This window comes from Gallinula chloropus (assembly GCF_964237585.1).
Source record: "Gallinula chloropus genome assembly, chromosome: 4".
Classification (NCBI taxonomy): domain Eukaryota; kingdom Metazoa; phylum Chordata; class Aves; order Gruiformes; family Rallidae; genus Gallinula; species Gallinula chloropus.
The window spans coordinates 34333673-34355652 of record NC_140088.1 but is presented as its reverse complement, the minus strand read 5'-3'; the positions used below and the strand labels follow the sequence as shown (position 1 = coordinate 34355652).

At 51.6% G+C, this 21980-nt stretch overlaps 1 protein-coding gene across 1 annotated transcript in view; it reads right to left on the bottom strand.

Moving 5' to 3' along the window:
* Positions 1-2864: 2864 nt before the first annotated feature.
* Positions 2865-21980, bottom strand: part of LOC311190838 (transmembrane protein 263-like) — a gene marked incomplete at its 3' end in the record, with an annotated part of 218596 nt that continues 199480 nt past the window's right edge. Inside the window, exon 3 of the mRNA XM_084262874.1 lies at positions 2865-3151. Coding sequence (XP_084119000.1) covers positions 2865-3151 — 287 coding nt within the window. The remainder of the gene's footprint in view (positions 3152-21980) is intronic.

The window sequence follows — 21980 nt, the reverse complement described above, 5'->3', positions numbered from 1 at the left end:
CTGGAAGAACAGCCAGTTAGGCTACAAGTTCCCCTCACACCTCTCCCCTTCTCCAGGCCATCCTGCAAGGAAACGGCAGTTCCAGACGAATGGAGACTTTTACTCCATTTACTGCAAGGATGCACAGAAGAAGAAATTAAAAGATGGGGAGACCCTCAGGACCCCCGTGGCCTTCCTTAACGCAGCCTCATCCCATTTTCCATGCCTGCCTCACACACACAGTGCCTGCAGATACTGCCTAGGGAAGGGTGTATCCCCTTTCCCAGCAAGAGCCCATGCAGAATACGGGATAGTCAAAAACATAACGGGCTTCCCACCACCTGCCAGGGGTGGCCAGAGAAGCAAAGCCCCTTAATACCACCTCCTCTTGTCCAAGGCCTGGGAGAGGCAGTTAGGAAGAAGATGGACTTCTGCCCCTGTTGAAAAGGGATGATCTTTCTGAGAGGGCTGGTGACAGCACAGCTAGTGATGCACAAGCAGCTCTCAGCTTTGGAGTTAGAGCGGGCTTTGGGAGCGGCCTGTGATCTGGAATAAGAAACGAGATGCGCTCAGGGAGGGTGGTGAGTGGAGATCCACGCAGCACAAGCTGCCCTCCTGCTTTGCAGGGCGCTTGAGACAAAGGCGGAACAGACAAGACTTCTTCTGGCCTTGCCAACTGCCATGAGCATCCCAGCAAGGCACAGGCACACATCAAGGTCTGATCTTCCTGTGAAGGCACTGCCTTCAGAGATGAAACCAACATGTCTGGGTCAGCTTGGCCTTTGCCAGAACAAAGAAAGAGACAAAGCGAGGAAATGCACACACACACACATATCCCAAATGCTGTTCCCTCTTCAGAAGCAGCAAAGATGTAGGTTAAACCACTCTCATGCTACAAAGACTAACATGCCGTGGAGATCAGCAACTTCTTGCCACTGCAAACAGCAGGGACTACCCAGCGAAGGGTCTGGGGAGTAACTAACACCGGCATGACTAGCACACGGACACAGTGACTTCAGTCAGGCCCAAAATGGGGATTTAATCAAGGTCAGGATCAAACTGCTTCACGAGCCCAAGAACATTCAGCAAAAGTGCTGGCGGGGGTGGGGGTGTACTTAAATATTCCCTGATGTCCTAAACACAAAAGATTAGCCAGGAAGTGCAATGACCTCCAACAGGAAATGAAGATCAAGGAAGCTGGCTTCAGTGTCCGAAGGATGGGGCCGGAAGTAAACAAGTGGCGCAGATGGGAGAAAGGGGATTTTTCACATTCCTTTGGTTTCAGTAAGCTACGGTCTTGGGCGACAGAGGGGGGAAAACATCCTCTGACACGTGATTTTTACTATGACCAGGACCCAGTATAAAAATGAGATGCTGGAAGTGCTGAAGATGGCTACGTAGACTCCTCTGCGGCAGCGGCACAGGTCTGTTTACCTGTCTGAAGATGTGCCTGTGGGCCGACACGTACACACAGGCTAACACAGATGCACGTTTATAAAACAGCAGGAGCACTGCTTCACTCACCTATGCACCCAACACCTAACGACCTAGGCTAATCGCCTGCCAAAGCCAGGAGCAGCAGGATTAATGGTGGAGCCTGTGGGTTTCCTCATCCCAAGAATTCCTGGGGACCTTGGAGGGTGTGCGCGCACGTGTTGCGTGCGTGATGCCGCATGGCCCGTTGAGCATCACAGGCCGATCTGAGGATGGTTGTGACTCCCAGATGAATGCAGGTGTCTGGGCTTCTGCGGCACTACGAGCGCGGGTGGGCTGTTTAGTGCAACACAGTCATTTAGAGGAGCTGGGCTGGAGCCCCGGGAGCAGCGTGCGAGGGAGGAGTTGCTGGTGCCCCGCACAGGCTGGCTGCGCCGGAGGATGCTCAGCCCCTCAGGGAAGCGTTCTCCAGCGCAGCGCAGCCTGCTCACAGCCGGGCCACTGCTCCCGGGGTGCTGAGTCATGGGGAGAGCAGAACTTGGGCAGCGTTTGGGAACATGCTCGCTCATGGTTACTAATGACATCTGTGGAGTGAGCGCATGGCCTAGAATCAACACATCCCTGCTTGGAGACGGGGATACTGCCAGGACTTCAAGGATCAAACCCAAAGTATCACAGAGGCCTGGCAGAAGCCACTACCAGCTCCTTCCCCGAATGGGAACATACAGCAACTTTCATCCCCCTGCCTCTCACCAAGGAAATCTGTGCAGAACTTTATGGCCCAGGACGTATGATGCTCTTGTGTGGTACCATCCCCAGAGCTGCTCTGCTGAGCTTGAGGATTCCTTCTCTAAAGGGTGAAATTCAGCCAGGGAGGGAGTGGTTGGGAGCAGCTTGTGGGATAGACCGTGCACAGAAAAGGTAAGAAGTGCAGGGCAGGAGGGAGGCTTCCCCCTCTTCACAGTATCTCTTCTTTGCGTCAATGGGAATTCCTTCTACAGTTCTCCCCAAGGCAGACCCCCCCCCAAACATACCTCCCAGAGCCAAGGGACGGGATGTTACAGAGGCTGAAGTGGAATTTGGCTACGCAACCCACACTTCAGACCAGACATAGTTCCAAACCCCCCTCCCCTGTTACTCTCCCCACCTCGAGGCAGACGGAGCCTGACACCATCTCCCACCCCTCTGTGCTTACAAGAGCAATAAGGGAGGAAGGAAACTGCAAGACAGAGACAACGGAGCCCTCGGAGTAGAGATGGTTCCCAGTAGGTGATGGGAGTGAAAGGCATTGACAGCGGCTCTGAGCCAGGCAGGCGGTGCTGAGCAGGCTGCAGCCGGAGTCTGCTCGGGTGCTTGACCCTCCCTGAAGCAGCTGGTTCCAACTCAAAGAGGTGCTGTGTAGGGGGAGAGTATGGGCAGGTTGATCTTCTGGAGAGGAGCTGTGATGGGGATTAGTCAGCCTTGTCCTTCTTCTTTGCAGTGAAAGGGACTTTGCTGGCGACCGCGCTGCCCACGGCTCCAACGCTGCCGGTCACTGCGGAGACACTGCCCTTCACCAGTCCAACGCCAGCAGCAGGGACGCTGGTCACAGCTGTTTTGGTGAGCTCCAGGCTCTTGCTGCCCACCCAGGCAACTCCTCCCAGTGTGGCTCCCACGGCTCCTCTGGTGATACTGAACAGGCCACCCGTCACCCTCCAGATCACCCCTGCCTGCTGCTGCGGGTGGTCCTTGCCGGCATCTGCAGGGAGAGAAGGAAAGCAGAAGTCAGAAGTGTCCATGCCAGAGACTTCTACCTACACACCTCTTTGAGCCCAGGAGGGTTACCCACCACAGCACACGCTCCCGTACACACAGTGCCTTGTGGCCCCAGACCTCTCAGTGCCTGACGGAGGAACCTGGACGATCCCAGACCTATGGCACGCACAGCAGGAGAGGACTTCAGGAGGGCAGGGAGTGGGAGCAGAACTTCCCATGTGACAGAGAAGAGAAGGAAGCAGCACAGTTCCAGCCCCAAAATTGCAAGGTTCGGTGCTGTGCTGCAAAGATCCTACTGAGAGAGACGTAACTCCCCTCCCCGGCGTGTTGGCTAGCGCCGGTAAATCACAGGGACGTACGCCAGCATAGGAGGCCCAAGCTGCAGACAGCATCGGCTGACACGCACGTGGCCTGCGGGTCCTCGGAAGCATCTGTTCGGAGGCAGGGCTGCGCTAATGTCAGGTGCGGGGCTGAGGCACGGCGCAGGCCCATCTGCGAGGGCCGTGAGCGAGCTAGCAGGGATAGCAAACTGCAGGAAGGGTACAGCAACATGGTTGTCACCTCAGGTAGTACAAGCCCTCTGGAGATCCCGGCTGTGTATTTAATAGTGTTAAGACAGCACTTAATATTGCTACACCATGTCACTGCTGGTTTACCTGTGCCAGCTGGATGGCAGCCAGCACGATATACCCACCCAAACTGCCATCACACCTGCCCACACCACCGCAGACGTACCCGTTCACAGCTCGCAGCTTTTTGGGAAAGGGCTGACTCTGACCTGCTACTCACGGGACTCTCCTGCCAGCCTCCACACAGTCCTCTCCCTTTGAGTCAGCTAACAATGCTGCGTGCAGGCACTGAAGGAAGGAGCTGCTCTTTTTGCAGGGTGAGATATTTTGGATACTCAAAGACTTCTGATCCACTGCCAGCTCCGTATGCGAGATGAGTTACTAATAATTGCAAAAAATACAATAAAGCAATCCTGGCAGGGAAAAAAGCAAGCGCCAGCTGGGAATACAGGATCCCTGGAGCAGTAACAGCCCTTCTAACCCATGACGTGCTCAGAAGAGAGGCTGCAGAGAAGTGATGCAGCAGGAGGGCTTTAGCCCCCTGCTAAATGCGCACCCTGTTTCCCGAGAAGCAGGGAAATGACAGGGATGGGAAGGGCTTTCTGAAAGCCTGTGTTAAAAACACAGTGCAGCCATGCCTCTGCAGAGCACCCGGGACTGGGGCCACATCCGTCAGCACCAGCCAACCCCTCAGAGCAGAGGCTCCACCAGGACCCCAAGGCAGGAGACAGCCTGCCCTGCACACACCCATCCCCCGGCATGGGCCTGGCATCTGTCCCTGCCACCAACAAGAGAGACATCCTGGCTGTGGCATCCCAGTTCAGCCGCTCACCCAGACTGGGCTGCAGAAAAGGACTCACCACTCAGCTAGGCAGGTGGACAAGCTTAACACAGCTAATGGCAGGTAGCTCAGAGCTGCTGCCTGAACACATTTGAGATCCCATCCCTTCCACCACTCTCTCAGCTCCCACCAGGCCCTTTCCTCTAAAGCTCCCCAAGAAGAAAGCCCCTTTGTTTATCCAGACAGGCAGGAGGTGCTTTCCTTGATCGCTAATAATGTTCCAGGCAACAAAAAAACCCTACCTGGAAACCCCTCCTTGATGTCTCCACCCACCTTCATTTCCAAGCAGATTAGCACAAACGCTGATGCAAGCAGCGGATTTCCTTTGCCAGTAACCAAGGGCCTTGGGAGTGCCGGAATGTCGGCCCAACCACTCATCAAGTTGCGGGGCCTTTGCTCGCCTCATGCTCAGCTTGATGGAGATGTCAGACCTAGCCAGACCAAGCAAACTTCTGCCTCTTATCTCTACAAACTCGCCTCATGCTGTGTCTTTACCCCACCCGCTATTCAGTGCACTTTTGCCAAGCTATCCTCTGAATCCTTTGGAGCAGAGACCATCTTCCCATTGTCCGCATGTCCCGCCACACGGTAAGGTCTCTGAGAGCTGCTTGAAAACAAGCTTTTTTTTCTTCTTTTAATAACAAACCAACCAGAAGTCTGACAGAAACCGCTCAGTAGCAGGGCACGGATTTTATCCTTGGAAGCACCAGCTGCCCTGGGGTGCTGGATGCACATGGCTGAAGGGACAACCTGACCTTGCTGCCTGTACTACAAGCACTGGAGTGGACGGGAAGCCAGCTACTCACGCTGGGGACTCAGATTGCACCATGTCATCTGTGGGAAAAGGGGGACTTTGCAGGCCTCTTAGGAAACAAATTAAGATGTCTTCAGATTCAAATTGATAACTTTTATGCACTCAACACAGGATGAGTCAGTTCCTCTGGCTCCATTTGTGCCCAGGGAAGTGAAGGAGGACTCTTCAGAGGAGGCTGTATACAGTAGCCTGTCCTAGACTGAATCAGGCAGCGTGAAGATTCTTTCCGAGGTATTTTTGCCCTGAATTCTTCTGATTTGGAGATTTTGGAATCTTACCGGAGTTGTAGGTTTCTCCCTGAGTTCGACACAGGCTGTAGAGAGCTCTCCCTCGGGCAGGTCTCAGGACAGTGCTTGTGAGGGGTCTGGTGTTCACCCGCTCCCATGACTTAGAGTAAGCCTTGGGTTATGCACCCGCCTGATAATCCAGTCAGCAGCACAGAGTTTGAGAGGGCCAGTATGGAGTTTCTGGTGTAGGCTGAGCAGCTGCGCTTCTACCCAGTATACAGCGTATTGCTTGCCTGTTCCTCAACAATTTCTCTAGGGTTTTTTGGTTGGTTTGGGGGTTTTTTAGCCCCTTGAGGCTCCTGAGACCCCTTGGCTCCCCTTCCAGTTCAGCCATCAGCCCACCAACTGCCACACACAGCTTATCCCATAGTTGGTCTGCATGTCTTGCCTTCAGATGGGGGGGAAGAACAGAGGGGTCCAGAAATTCATGAGGCTTTAAAGCTGGGGTTTCCTCAGCAAAAATCAGACCCATCCTCCAAATTAATGTCCTCAGAGGATGGCAGGGCTTCTGTTCCCACTCGCCTGCTCAGGGAAGCAGGATCCTTTGTGTCCCGTCAGAGGACTGCACTGTAGAAGCTCTGAGGATTAAACACCCACCGGTGTGCTCAGCCGCAGAACCAAGAGCTGTATCAATACAGCAATAATCTTCCTGTCTCCCCCCAGGTAAACGTGTGCCTGAGGAAACCCAGAGCCCCTCTGAAGGAAGATGTAGGCCTCTGCCCACATTTTAATTGACCTGGGGCTGCTAGATCTGCCCAGCTGCCTGAGCAAACCACATGTGAATCTTTTAGATGATAGGTGGATGCCTGCAGGTGGATAGCCCAAGGACCAGAGGGAAGGAGGCGACCGCAGATGAGACTGAGGGGGGGTGTTACCTTGCCAGCAAAGAGCTCAAAACGTATTGGAGAAAGTGTCAGGAAATACTAATGAAGAAAGACAAGGACAAAGGTTCTTTCTGATTAAGCTAGGCAGAGACAACAAAGCTGCAGCACACCGTAGCACGATGCTCACATGCTGCCTACACCAGGTCTGCAGCCACTCTCGTGGTCCTTAAAACCCCACAGGTTGCACAGAGAGCAGATGGGGAACTGGCCTTAGGAGGGTGTGAGGTCGTTCCAGAAGCATCCCAACACCTCCAGCACGGAACAGAAGCTGTACCACAAAAAACCTCTAACCAAAACTCAGGTTTGAATAGATCTGAAGAGAGAAGGAGAAATCCCTTGTGACCCCCAACCCCAAGGGGCCACATCCTGACCTGGCAGCGAGCTGAAACAGGTTGTGTTCATCCTATACTCCAGGTGACGTGTGGAAAGCTTTCTAGCCATCCCCAGTTAGTTTGTCTTCAGGACTGCAATAAAACCCCACAGTAAGCTGTCATGTAAGATAAGCATCAGATTTACAGTGCAAATTAGTCTCTCAGACAATGGAGTGAGCTAAGCATTTTGTTGGCACAGAGGAGCCCAGATTAAGGGCGAGACAGACAGCAGCAGAGATGAAATACACAAAATAATCAGAGAGACAGACACACAGCCCGAGCAGGGGTACAATTCTGTTCCCCGGAGCCTGCTGCAGCCCATGCTGCTCATGAAAGCTCTTCACCATCTGCCAAGCCCTTTTCCCTTTCTGTCAGTGACTTGGCCTTTTCAAGGGTCCCTTCAGCTTCCCTTCACCCTGTGTCAGCTTTGAACAGAAGGAGGAGGAGAAGAAGAGATGAATAAAATGCACTTCTGTACGGACAGCAGCTCTCTGGGCTGGGGTCAGCACCCCACATAACAGGCTCTCCTCCCTGGCCACAGCCCTCCGCAGTGCCCGCTGGCTTCTCCCAGAGCAGGGTCCTGCCTACTGGGGCTCCAGAAAACCAGGTTTTCTCCTCTGATCCTGACAGCATCGATGACTCAGGGCAGAACTGAGATTGGTTTGTCAGTAGTAACAGACACAACTTCCAAAGCTGCCATGGAGACCTTCCTGGGAGCTCTGCACCGTGTGTATTCAGTGAGACAAAGCGCTGGTCTGCGCTGCTGCCTGGTACAAACGGCACAGGTGGTGTTCTTGCTCTTGGCCCCGGCTGGCAGCTGATAGGGCAGCAAGGAGAACTCTATACCCCAAAAAGGACACCTAGAAGTTGCTCTTTCCTACTAACTCAAGAAACCAGCACCAAGGTAGGAAAGCTGTGTCAAGGAGCGGCATGTATGGTTTAGCATCTTCAGGACATTTCCATCCCTGCTGGGTGCTGGGTGAAGGAGCTGAGCTGGCTCAGAGGCCACGATGTAACCTGTCAGCGCCATCAGATGAAACAGGTCATATTTGTCCTATATTCCAGGTGATGGTCGAAAGCTTTCTAGCCATGCCCAGCCACTCTTGTGGTCCTTAAAACCCCATGGGTTGCAGAGAGGAGGGATGGAGGACCTGGCCTTAGGAGGGTGGGAGGCTGTTCCAGAAGCATCCCAACAGCTCCAACATGGAACAGAAGCTGTACCGCAAAACCCCTCCAACCAAAACTCAGGTTTGAATAGATCTGAAGAGAGAAGGAGAAATCCCTTGTGACCTCCTTTGAGAGGAAGGGATGAGGTCACTAGTTGAAGCCCGAATTACACCTCCAGCAGCTATTAAGTGACCACTGGTAAGATTTAGGCAGGTTCCCCTACACGGAAAAACGTCTGGTCTGGAGGAAGAAGTGAGGGGCAGTGTATTAGCTACTCATACAGCCTAGTCCCAGTTTACTGCCCAGCTGATTTTTAAGCAATGCTGAGCAAATTGCTCTGACCTTTATTGCCTCTGCACTGCTGTGATTGAGACCGTGCCATTTTCTAAAAGCCTTGGTTTGTTGAGTCACAGACACACACATAAAAAAAGCATGTATGGGAGAGAAGTTTTCAGTCCTGATGTTTCTTGGAGAAAAAACCTGAAAGTTTGATTCAAATGCACTCTAAAGGCTCTGAGAGCCCCAAATGACTGACTGTTATTTTTAACCTTGCGACTTTTCCCAGCCTACCTCAATTCGAAACGCATGGGACTGGCACCACTCCTTCTCTTCCCCTCTGCAAAGCTGAAGTTAATGATCCCTATTTCCTTGTATTGCTGTGCTGTCATGAAGGTTAATTAGGTACAGTTGGTGCGGTGCTTTAAACGAGGAAATTGTGTTTGTATCACCATGACTGGCACTGACAGATTCCTGTTGACATTCTCAGTAGAGATGCCAATGACAACTTCCAATTTAGCTCCAGAGAGGTTTCCACTTTCCAGACAAGTCACAAAGGCAAGGGAAAAGCTTGCCCCCTCCCCATGCATGCCCGCCTGCTATTGTGGAGCTACATGAGTTTATCCCATAGCTGAGCTTTTCCATTTGGGCAAGACACTCCTCTCCTAGCACAAGCAGCTGAAGCAGGTGGAGACCACTCTGACTGCCTGGCATGGATGGAATCTCACTGCCCACCACCTAGCAGGGCCATTCTCCAAGGAACAGCCAACACCACCGTCTTCCAAGCCTCCTGCCTGCAGCTGGAGGCTTTGCTGACCCTTGCAGGATGCAGCTGTAGTAAGCATCAATGCCACTGATGCAGGAACCCACCGTTCACGTCCTCTCTGTCACTGTCAGGCTCAAAGATGCAGTGTCACAGCCACAGCGTTGAAGGCAGCACTGCAAAGAGTTTGCTGGTGCTTTGCTCCAGCCATCAGTCCCACGGTATGGCTGTTTGGAAGTGGCTTTGCAGGCTCAGCAGCTGCGCTCTCCCCTGCCCTGCTCTCCTGAACGCTACAAACCCAGACAGTCGCCACCAGCAAAAAGCCTAGAAATGCCACATTGAGTTTAGCCTTTGAGTTTTAAAACTTTAATTCTGCAATCAGCACGGCATATACTTGCCTCTCTCCACGATGGGATCGTTCGGGAAGCTGCTGCACACAGCAAAACCGGGGCAGCTGTCTCTGCAGCCCAGCTCACCCCAGGGCTCTTCACTGGCACAATGAGCTTTAATTGTTTCTTGCACATGCCTGGGGAGCGGTATTAACTGCTGAAGCATCTACCTTGCAGCACTGAGAGACAGGGTTCAGGAGGGTAAACGAACAGTGATACCGACTGGCTTGTTTTCCTCAGCTGAGCCTTTGGGGAGAAGCAGCCAAAGCTCCGACTCTGAAAGTGTGAGGCTTAAGAGTTGGTTGGGAGTTTTCTGAGTCTTTTTTGTTGGGCAGCATCGCTGCCACCAAAGCAGAAAATCGTTTCTAGAGACATGGTGGTACTGGTGAAGCTTCCACTGAAAAGAGAGTTCAGGAAGATTGGCCTCAGTGCAGCCAATAACCCACTTGACCAGCCTTGAGTCAGCCCAAGGACGGTCCCCAGCCTCACACACACCTGCTAACTGGCCCGGGCAGCAGCTCAGTGCCATTTCCACTCTTCTTGAACTGCTTCATGTTGTAAGAGATATTAATCGGGGAAGGAATATCAACTTGTCCTCCTGCCTCCCAAGTGCTTTCAATACCAGAGCCAAGATCCATCCTGATCTGTTCCTTGTTCTTGAAAAAAGTAAGAAAAAAAACCCCAGTTCTTTTGCCCTTCTGCAGAAGATCACTGCTTGCTTGATCCAGAAATAGCTCTTTTGTACATGTGGAACAGCCCATAAGGAACAGCCCAAGCGCCCCTTCAACCAGGGCACCCTGGGACCCTTTGGATTCTTAATTCCTTATTTCCCCTCCAGGTTTACAAGAGTTCAGCTACTCCGTGGCATGGACATGGTCTCTAATGATGCTGCAGACCAGGATAGCTCACAGCCGTACTAAAAAGGACACGGATCAGGCAGGAGCCTGGAGACCCGGCTTTTATCTCAGCACTACCGCTGACTTTTTGGGTAACGGCTACACCCACCACGCTTCCCCTCTGTCCCACCGGCCCGTGTCAGCCATGGGTGGTGTGACAGCTCTGACAACACTCTGGGGATCCCACACGGGGTGGGTTGGTGCAGGCTGGGGTGCAGAAGTGTGTCCCAGCTCTGCCAAGCCCAGCAAGCTGGGAAAGCCAGGAGTCCTCATTTTGCAAATGGGATACTAATAAGCACCGACTGGTGCCATGAGAGAGATGATCTCCCAGCTCCCACCGGCACACCTAAGCTCTCATTTCAGAGAGGAAGAGATGCACACTGGCATAAACCCCTCGAAAGGCTGCCATCCTCTGATGCAGGTCCTAAGTGCTTAAAGCAGAGGACTCACCCCTTTCTACAGGCTTGAACATCACCCAGCCTAAGAAGACCATTGTCTCATTTGAAGCTAAAGCCATCTCCCATCACAGTGTGCAGGTTGTAAGGAAGAAGAGCCCAGTGGGAAGTCACAGAGCAACGTTTCAAGTGGTATTGCCTACCTGGGAAGAAGGAAATCATGACATTCAATTTCTACCTCCATCCCAGCAGGTCAGGCTGCTGCTACTGGCTAGTCAGGTTGCTAAAAAACCTACAGGATGTCTCAAGGCCACTGGCAAAGTGGATGGCTGATCCCAAAAGGCATGAGATTCAGCTTGTCCCAGAGAACTCTGCACAGCAGCTGCTTTCTTCCCACCCATGCCAACCTCTGGGTTCTGCACAAGAAACTCCAATGGTGCATTAAGGTGCAAGCAGGGACAACTATGACCTGGGCTACACTTTCCCTTTCAGCTTGTGTTCAAAGTATCAAAAGTGGCCATCAGGCTTAGTTTGTTGGAACTTCAGGTCCCTGACTGCTTTCCATTTCCACTCTCTACTCACCTACACACTCTTGAATCAATCAAGAGGCGTGCTTAAAAGCCTGGTGAGAGAAAGCACAGCAAACTGCACCGATGGCTCCATTTCCTGCTGGAGTCTCACCACTGCCACACTGAGAGGATGAGATGGCAGGGCTCACTGAGCGTGCTTTAAACTAGTTAGGAAGGGGGAAAGGGATATTACAAAGGCTGCTGGGGTTAGGCAAGTGCTTCAGGAGACACGACATGAGTTGGTGGTGGAAGAAGGTAAATGCCAGCAGCACAGTGACGGACTTGGAGATATTGTTCCATGTGATAGGAGGGAAAATACTGTGGATTGCCCTGAGGACTCCTCAGTGGAGCCACTATTGCCCATCCCCTGTCGGAAATCTTGCTGCGATCTGTTGAGGATACCTGCACCTGCTGCCCCACTGAAATGCCTTTATACAAATGCACATAGCATGGGAAACAAGCAGGAAGAGTTAGAGATCTTTGTGCGGTCGCAGGGCCATGATCTCATTGCAATCACAGAGACGTGGTGGGACAGCCTGGACAACTGGCACGCTGTCATGGATGGTTTTTCAGGAAAGACATGGCATGGATGTGCTTTTCAGGAAAGACAGGCTAGGGAGGCGAGGTGGAGGAGTTGCTCTTTATGTAAGAGAGCAGCTAGAATGTATTGAGCTCCACCTGGGGAAAGATGAACCATCACTTGAGTGCTTGTGGGTAAGAATCAAGGGTCATACTAGTATGAGTGACACTGTTGTGGGTGTGTACTATAGGCCACCTGATCAAGAGGAGCGGGCTGATAGTGCTTTCTATAAGCAGCTAGAAGTAGCCTCAAGATCCCAGGGGCTGGTCCTTGTGGGGGACTTCAATTACCCAGATATTTGCTGGGCAAGCAACGGCCAGTCGTATGCAGTCCAGACAATTTCTGTGGTATGTTGAAGACAATTTCCTGCTGCAGATGGTGCAGGAACCTACAAGGGGAGGGTGGGTGCTGGACCTTGTTTTCACTAACAAGGACGGGCTCATTAGGGAGGTGAAGGTCGGGGGCAGCTTAAGACAAAGCGACCACGAAATGACAGAGTTCAAGATCCTGAGTGGCAGAAGCAAGCCAAAAAGCAGGATAGCTACCCTGAATTTTGGAAGAGCTAACTTTGATCTCCTCTGCAGCCTAATAGGAGCTATCCCGTAGGCTACGCTGTTAGAAGGTAAGGGAGACTGTGAGAGCTGGGTAGCATTTAAACAGCACTTCTTCCAAGCACAAGATAGGTGCATCCCTTTGAGTAAGAAATCGGGAAAGACAGGCAAAAGACCTGCGTGGATGAGCAGGGAGCTAATGAGTAAACTCAAAGGGAAGCAAAAGGTTTATGAACTGTGGAAACAGGGTCTGAGCACCTGGGAAGAATAGAGGGATGTTATCAGGGCCTGTAGGGACGCGACTAGGAAGGCTAAAGCCTGCTTGGAAGTGAAGCTGGCAAGGGACATAAAGGAAAATAAAAAGAGTTTTTTCAGATATGTGAATAGTAAGAGGATGACCAGGGATAACGTAGGTCCCTTGCTGAACGAGGCGGGTGTCCTGGTAACGGGGGATGATGAGAAGGTGGAGATACTGAATGCTGCCTTTGCCTGGGTCTTCGCTCCAAAGGCCCCCCGGGACCCACAGACACTGGATGAAAGTAGGAGTGTTTGGGGAATGAAGAGCTTCCCTCTAGTTGAGAAAGGGATGGTCCAGGAGCGGCTCAAAGGGATTAATGCACATAAATCCATGGGCCCGGATGGGATACACCCACGTGTCCTGAGGGAGCTGGAGGAAGTGATGGCTGAGCTGCTCTCTATCATCTTCGACAGGTCCTGGAGAACAGGAGAAGTGCCTGAGGATTGGAGGATAGCAAATATCACTCCAGTCTTTAAAAAGGGCAAGAAGGAGGATCCCAGCAACTACAGGCTAGTCAGCCTCACTTCTGTCCCTGGAAAGGTTATGGAACAGCTTGTTCTGGATGCCATCACCAAGCAACTGGAAGAGAAGAAGGTCAGGAGGAGCAGTCAGCATGGATTCACCAAGGGAAGATCGTGCTCAACCAATCTCATAGTCTTCTATGATCTCATCACTGGCTGGGTAGATGGAGGGAGAGCAGTGGATGTCATCTACCTTGACTTCAGCAAGGCTTTCAATACTGTCTCCCATGACATCCTGATAGCAAAGCTGAGAGAGCATGGGATAGATCAGTGGGCAGTGAGGTGGGTTGAGAACTGGCTGTCGGACTGAGCTGAGAGGGTGGTGATCAGTGGAGCAGAGTCTGACTGCAGACCTGTGACTAGTGGTGTTCCCCAGGGCTCAGTGTTGGGTCCAGTCCTGTTTAACATCTTCATTGACGACCTTGATGAGGGAATAGCATCCACCCTCAGCAAGTACCCGATGATACAAAGCTGGGAGGAGTGGCTGACACGCAGGAACACTGCGCTGCCATCCAGAGAGACCTGGACAGGCTGGAGAGCTGGGCAGGGAGAAACGAGATGAGGTTCAACAAAAGCAAGTGTAGAGTCTTGCACCTGGGAAGGAACAACCGTCTGTATCAGTACAGGCTGGGGGATGACCTGCTGGAGAAGAGGTCTGTGGAGAAGGACCTGGGGATCCTGGTAGATGACAGGTTGGCCATGAGCCAGCAGTGTGCCCTGGTGGCTAAGAGAGCCAATGGGATCCTGGGGTGCATCAGGAAGAGTGTGGCCAGCAGGTCAAAGGAGGTGATCCTCCCCCTCTACTCTGCCCTGGTCAGGCCCCACCTGGAGTATTGTGTCCAATTCTGGGCTCCTTGTTATACAAAAGACAGGGATCTCCTGGAGAGAGTCCAAAGAAGGGCTACGAAGATGATTAAGGGCCTGGAGCATCTCCCGTATGAGGAGAGGCTGAGTGAGTTCGGACTGTTCAGTTTTGAGAAAAGAAGACTGAGGGGGGACCTTATTAATGTTTATAAATATTTTAAGTATGGGATGCAGGGGGAAATGGCCAGCCCCTTTTCAGTGGTCTGTGGGGACAGGACAAGGGGCAATGGCTGCAAGTTGGAGCACAGGAAGTTCCGCACCAACATGCAGAAGAACTTTTTCACAGTGAGGGTGACAGAGCCCTGGGACAGGCTGCCCAGGGAGGTGGTGGAGTCTCCATCTCTGGAGATATTCCAGACCTGTCTGGATGCCTATCTGTGCAATATGAGCTGGGGAGCTGCTTTGGCAGGGGGTTGGACCCGATGATCTCTCGAGGTACCTTCCAACCCCTATGATTCTGTGATTCTGTGAATCACCTCTTGCTGTGATATATGGGCTCCTGATCTCATGTGGGGATCTGTGGGTGGAACTGGAATAATCCAGCAGGCTCCACTGTTTTCAGTGGCCTCAAGCTTTAATGGTTTGAGGAACAGAGCTTTCAGACAAAATTTTATTCCTTAGGAACAACCCTTCCTAGCACTTGTGCCTAGGCTAAAGAGACCATCTTTTAAAGCCTGCTCTTTGACCCACACTAGCTCAGCTCTTGTCAGGGCACATCACCTCCTCCATCAGTTCTGCCATGGTGGCTGCACATCCTTCCCTGAGCTTTCAGCTGCTTATGAGAGTACCTGGTACAGAAAGACCCCAAATGAATCAGAGGCTCTTGTTAAACAGCCTTGTTAATTCAGCTCTGATAAAGACACGGGAGAGGAAAGAAAAATATAATCAATATTATGAAAGGAAAAAGGACAAAATCCATAGAGAAATAAAGGTCATTTGCACGGTTCTATGAGGCCCTTACAAACAACAAAGGGTAAATAACATAATCCAAGCTTATGTAAGGAATGACTTTTCCATGCTCTAGTGCTGCCCAGTGGATTTTAAACAAAGGCAGACTCAGCTAAGGCTCCCCTGTCCAGTGAGGCAGGGAGTCCTTCCTACAACCACAGTGCTAACTCATAATTTGTCAAAAAGAGCCTGAGGTTTGGTCCCATCAGCAGTTTGGGAAGGGGCATGAGAGTGGAAGTCATGTCTGGCCAGCGGGGAGGTGCTTGGGGCTCCCAAGATCAGACAGCATAAGTCTCTTCTGCTCGCTCATCAACTGCCGTGAGTATTGTGTGTACCTAATTATTAAAGGCTTAATAACTCTATCTTACAGAAACACCTGATTGTCACTCAAGCATTTAACAGCTGAGACATCTGAGAGTTTGTCCACAAATACTCCCAAGAAAGTTGGGAATGTATCCTGGCTTGGTAGTACGGATGGACTCAGGTTCAGGTGTTTCCTTTTCCCCCTCCTGGAGCAGCTAAGCAGTGGATGCTGATGCTCTCCAGCAGGATGGCTAGCACCAGTGAGAAACACAGAAATTCCCCATTTATCCAGATCAGGTGCTTTCCCTCCCTGCCCACCCATCCCCTGAGGCACATGGAAGAACTGAAGAAAAAAACCCAACCGGTTGGCAGCTCACAAAGCAAAGCCACACATTTTAACTGACCTAAGGTCTGAGGGAAGATTTTTCAATTCAGAGAAAGGACCCATTCATCCAGGAGGCTATCCAGGAGACTTTCTGTCCATCCAAAGGATAACAGGGCAGTTAAGCTAAAAGCTGTGCGCTATAGAAGCAGTCGAGCTGGGGATTTACTGCACAGGCAGGAATAGGTTTCTCTGCTCACACTTCAGCATGCCAGCAATGGGCAGGGTAAGGCCTTTGTTATGCTGCTGGTGGTGGGTGTTGCATGGCGCAGCCTCCAAGACTTGTTTCCCATCTCAGCTGTCACGGTGAGAGTGCCGCAGTCATGAGTGGGCAGGTATGTTGCCTCTGGGAGCGAAGAGATGAACAGGTAGAGCATCCCACCCCCACAGCCAGGCTGAGCAGCGAAGGATGGGACCCATCTGTGCCTTCAGACAATCAGATCGATTCTGGTGCAAGAAAAAAAATCACAGCCCAGCTCTACGCCCCAACCTCTCGCGTGTCCCCTCACCTCTTGCTTCGAAGTGAGCCAGCCGGTCCTACCCGTTGTGTCCCTGGTGAGCCTGCCACCTGGAAATCTCAGCCCTGAATGCATAAATTAGACGTAGCACTGAGGCTGCCCAAGGAGACATCAAACATCCTCTTCTGTGCTGCACAAAGAGCTGCTGCTTAGGAACGCAAAGCCGCCAGTGTGACAGTTCTCCTCGTTTCCTTCCATATTCATGTTCCTGCTCTTTCCAGGGCAGATTTCAACACGGCACAGCAGAGATGCCACGCTCACTCGGCTTCCTGGTGGCTACTGAAGGGCTCTGCCTGGTCCTGAAGGTAGACTGGATTCCTTCTTCGAAGCTGTGTGAGGACTGCTATGGGGCCGGGGCCCAGTTTGGCTCTTGGAGACGCTGGGATATCTAAGCTTCCCTTTGAGATTAGTGCCTCATACAGCTGGAGGAGTCTGTTGAATAACAGAGACTTCTGCTCATCGTGGTGCAGCCACCAGCTTGGCTCTACACTCTCAGCTTCTCTTGGGAGGTCTATCTATGTTGGCTTTTCCCCCAGAGAAGTGACAAACAGGCTCTGCTGTGTCTGGAAGGGAGAAGTGAAGCCCTTGTCACCTCTTAGCCTTCTCCTGAGTCAGCCTTGACTCTAGCTTATCCCCTGCCACCGCCTGGAGATGTCTGGTTGACTATAATAAAGTGCCAGAATCATAGTGGTGCAGGCAAAGAGCCTGATTCCCTCCCTGCTCCGTTTCTAGCTCTCCTGAGGAGCTTCTAGCCTGCGGTGCATCTCTGTGGCACCGGGAGCAGGGGGATGTCAAATGACCTCCCACCAATTTCAGCACGACCTTCCTTAACTCAAAGATGTCCCTTCACCCTGGTGAACCCAGTTCCCAGCAGGGGGTTAATGTAAGATTGGTGACAGAAATATTCCTAATACTTCTGCTCTCATTCACTGCACCAACTGCTGGAAACCCTCCCGTATGGCTGAGTGGGATGGCGATGTGCTGGGGAAAGGCTGAGAGCCTGGAGAACCCGAGCCCCCTCTGGGATTGCTGCCCTTCTCCAGGACCTACCTGTTTTGAATCAAAGCCAAGCAAAGCCAGACTCTGCAGTCAGAGCAAAGGGCTCGGTGGAAAAAACCTGTCTGCCCCCCTGCAGCAGCCTTGCATCAGGAATCCACGCTAGGACAGTATTTACTGTCTTGACTCCATAGTGCAGCCCAGCCTGGCAACGCTGTCACGCTTTTGCTATCAGGAAATGAAGGGCAACATTACCCTCCTCCATAGAATGCCCTTACATTTTCTTCTGTGGTTCTGTATACATGGGATGCAACAAGCAGAACAATTGATTCCTTTAAAAATGAGGGAGTGTCCAAGGATGCTTTCAAGTACCACAGTACAGAGCTGTGGGATCCGTGTGTCTGGTACCTTCCCAGCTTTCACATCAGGGTGTCCAGCTCAGCTTGTGGTCATTCTCAACAGGATAAAACCTTCAGAAACTCCACATCCCAATGGGCCACATTGTAGCTCCGCCAGTGCAATCATTACAGAAACTCATTTGCACCTTTATTTTCCTCCCTTTGTTTCCAATCAGATGCACACAGGGAGCGACTGGAGTGACATGAATCTAATCAGAAGCTGATGCCACATCAGAGATCCCATCAAGTTATCTTCCAGTCCCAACAGGCCCTCCACTGAAAGAAACCATTTCGTCGCAGCCTGGAGAACCCCTGTGTACACTGTGTCCACAGCAGGGATTGTTAACAGGCTCAGCAGTCAAACACTGGATCTTAAAAAGTACAATCAAAAATCCTTTCTATTTAAATACCCTCCTAGCTCTCCATGGTGCTTTTCTGGACTTTTTTTCCTAGCAACAAACCAACTCTATATTGAGGAATTCCAGGCAGAGGCACCTTAACTCTCCAGGGAGGGTAGAGCGCAGCCCAAACGGCGCAGGAGGCCCCGCGCGCACGTTTCACGCCTGCTGTGCACAAGCACGCATCTGCTCAAGCAAAAGCTCTGGCAGCAGGACCTTTGCAGCCCTGCTCACCGCTCAGCCAGAACAACCTAATGGGGCCTCTCCATCCCTCAGATGCCTTCAACTCGGAAAACCCAGCTGACACCACCAAGCCCAGCCCGGGCTGCAGCACTGCCTGTTCCTAAACACTGAGCCCTGTTACCAAGATGGACACATGGCCTCTGATTCACACCTTCCAGATCTCTGCTTAAGAGGTTTTATCAAGCATCTCTCCAGCTAGGGACCATCTGAGCATAGATAGACGCTGTCTGCCGAGCACTAAAAGCCTCCCTTCCCCTCCAGCAACAGCTTGGCTGTCTGAACTCTAGCTGGCTGATGGCAGCACCTGGATGCCATCCAAAGGCAGTAAGTTTCTTGCAGCTGAATATGTTTAGTCCCTCTCCTAGGGCACAGTCTCCATTACACAGCTATTGTTTATGACCCCAATTATCTCTCAGAAAGTGGTCCTTGCCTGCAGTTAATAACCAAGGCTAAGTGATCAACCGTTAGGACTCCAGCAAACTGGTTGTTAACTTCTCCACCGACCAAGTTCAGAGTCTTTTACTGCTATTAGAAGCGCAGATTAATGATGCATAACAGAAATGAACTCTCCTGTGACACAGCTAGGTGAGGCCAGGTGAGGGGGAAAAAGAATCGTTCCTTCTTCCAGGAGGTATCAGAGGAGCAGGGAGGAGACAAGCCTTCTGTTAACTCACTTCTCAGCCTCTCCTGATGGCTGGGAGATGACAAAGAACATCTTATTTTGCAGAGTGCCTTAAACTTTTCTTGGGACCTGGATTGCGTGGGCAGATCTGTATGTGAAACAGGCTTGCTCTCCAGAAACCGCTTTCAGGGACCTCTTCCCAGCTGTAATTCCTACCCTAGTATTTCAGATTTGCAGTGGTTAACAGGAGCAGGCTAATGTTGCAAACCCCTGTGGGAAAGAAGGGAAATGAGACCTCACGTCAGAAAGAAAGGCCACACAGACCCAGGGTGCAGTGTGTAGAGATGGCTCGCGGGTTTCAAGGGGACATCTACATCCCATAACAGATGTACTGTCAGCCTTTTGCAGTCTATCCCTCACAGGCTGAGTTGTGAAGCAGCCCTCCGACACCTCGTCAGAAAACAGATGTTTCAATTCAGAGTCACAGAATCATCAGGTTGGAAAAGACCTTTGAGATCATCAAGTCCAACCATACCTGTCCTATGCTAAACCATATCCCTGAGCACCTCATCTACTCATTTTTTAAACACATCCAGGGTCGGTGACTCAACCCCCTCCCTGGGCAGCCTGTTCCACATCCTCACAACTCTTTCAGCAAAGAACCTTCTCCTAACATCTTATCTGAACCTGCCCTGGTGCAGCTTAAGGCTGTTAAGAAGCAGCTAATGTCGCTTCCCTTTCACAGCTCGCTCTTGCCTTCTGGATGCTTAGGGGAGACCACTGGCCTCACACTCACAGGCTCTCAAGGGCCACTGGGTTATCTCCCAGGGTATCATTTTCTCAAGAGACTCACTGACCCCTACTCCATAAAGCATGGAGCTCTGATTTTGGAGAACTACCACCGTGGTCTTGGGCAGCCGGTCTGAATCAACCTGTTCAGGGACACCCTGAGAGCCCCAGAAAACTAAACATAAGCAGTGCAGCTGTGCAACCGTGGGGCTCTGGGACAAATGGACAATGACATGGGAAGGGGAAGAGTGGCCAGAATGAGCATAAGGATCCCTGGTTGGTTATGCACATTGAGAGTTGGTGCCTACAAATGACTTTGGGGTGCAATAAGCCACCGCCCAAATCACAGAGTGCAACCATCTCCTCCTTCCACCACAGATATGCAGGGAACAGGGGGAGGAATAGGGCACTGTGTGCTGAAAGATCTTCTGGAGCCGACCTCTCCTGCTCAGATGTCTGCCCCTCCAGCTCCCTTCTGACATCTGAGGAGCCAGCACTGGGACAGCTGACAGCCAGAACCCCCTCCTCAAAATCTGCCATACACTGTCCAAAACACATTTATTCTCCTACCACTCCGTGCATCAGCTTGGAAAAGGCAGACGAGGAAGGAAGAAGTGAGGACACCTTTTCCCTGTCTGATCAGCTGCTGGATGAGAGAAGGACGCCAATGTCTGCTACTGTGGGTGAGAGCCAGGTAAGGATGGATGCCTCTGTGCTATCTGTGGATCATGAAGTGATAGAGGAAGTAACAGATTTCCTGGTGGTGCGAGGAGGAGGCAAGGATGATCCTGCACTGATGGAGCAGCACTCAAGTATGGCACATCTCCTGCAGAAGGTTCCTAGTGCTTTTTCTGTCCTGCCCAGTCCATTTGCAGCCACAACCCCCATTACCATGTGAACATGGTGACGCTTTCTAATGACAGTGGAGCACTATTTATTGCGTGTGTGGTTGCTGTCAACAGAGAGGCTCTGTCAGCAGACCCCCTGGCACCCAGCTGCCCTACAGAGGCACCTGAAGTGCAACTGCAACAGGAACAAATGCCTGTGGTGTGAGGCCATGCCTGTAAGTCAACGGCCAGAGCTCCTAACACCAGCAAGTGACCAGATAACTCTCAGGGAGCCTGTGGGCCCTGCATGGTCCTCAGTTGCTGTCCTCCATCAGGGCTTGGCGACAGCAACGTGGCCACCACTCCCAGAGCCCGCTCAGGCAGCTTTAAAAACAAACTCTTTCATCCTTATGCATGGATTTACTTATTCATGTATTCTCAACAGAAGCACTAACGGCCATAATTGGATCCATTACTGGGGTTATTAGAGCTCTCAGTCACTGCCTCTGCAGCCTCGCGCGCTGCCGGGGAAATGCACGGGGAGAACAAACAGGGCAGAGGCACCGCCAGCGGCAGGGGCTGAAAAAAATTTGTTAAGTTGTTGCTGTGGCAACTAAAACAAAATTTCTGGCAAGGACCATCATGTGTGGGGAACTGTAAACTTCTCCATTTGTGGAAAACATTGGTCATGTCTCTGGAAGGGAGGTGGAGGAAAGACAGAAAGAAGGGCTCTTTTCAGAGACGGCTACAGCAGGAGCCAAAACTGGTCCGCTTGCAAACGTATCCTTATGGTAAGCCCTGATGACGGCTGGTTTCTGCATATCAGAGCTTCCCAGGAGCCAGTGCAACGAGACAGAGCTGGCACGTATGGAAGAGCACTTCTAGGTGTTCCGTTCAGCTGGTCTCCACTGCCAGGAAAGCAACTGAACCGCTTGCACAGACAACGGCAGTGCTGGGGTGCGCTCACTTCTACCTTCACCTGCCCCCTCCACTGCACAACGCATCAAGGGGCTCCATGGAAAACAAAGCTCGCCTGGGAAGTAACTTCCTTTGAGAGGATAGATTCTGGAGCAGCAAAGTTTCCATCCATAAACATGGGGAAGTGGAAAAGCAGTGGTTAGGTCTGGAAAGACTAAAATTTGGCTAGAAAGACTGACCCTGATGTCAGAAAACACCGTAAGTTTTCAAGATACTCAGTTCTCCGTGAGTTTTCAGGGTGGCAGTAACCACCTGGATGAAATGTCACATATCCTGACAAACTTCAGGAGGTGTCTGCTACTTTAACATCTCAGCACAGGCTGCAAACTTTCAGGTTCAGCACCTTAAGTTCATGTTTAATTACAAAGTAGAGCA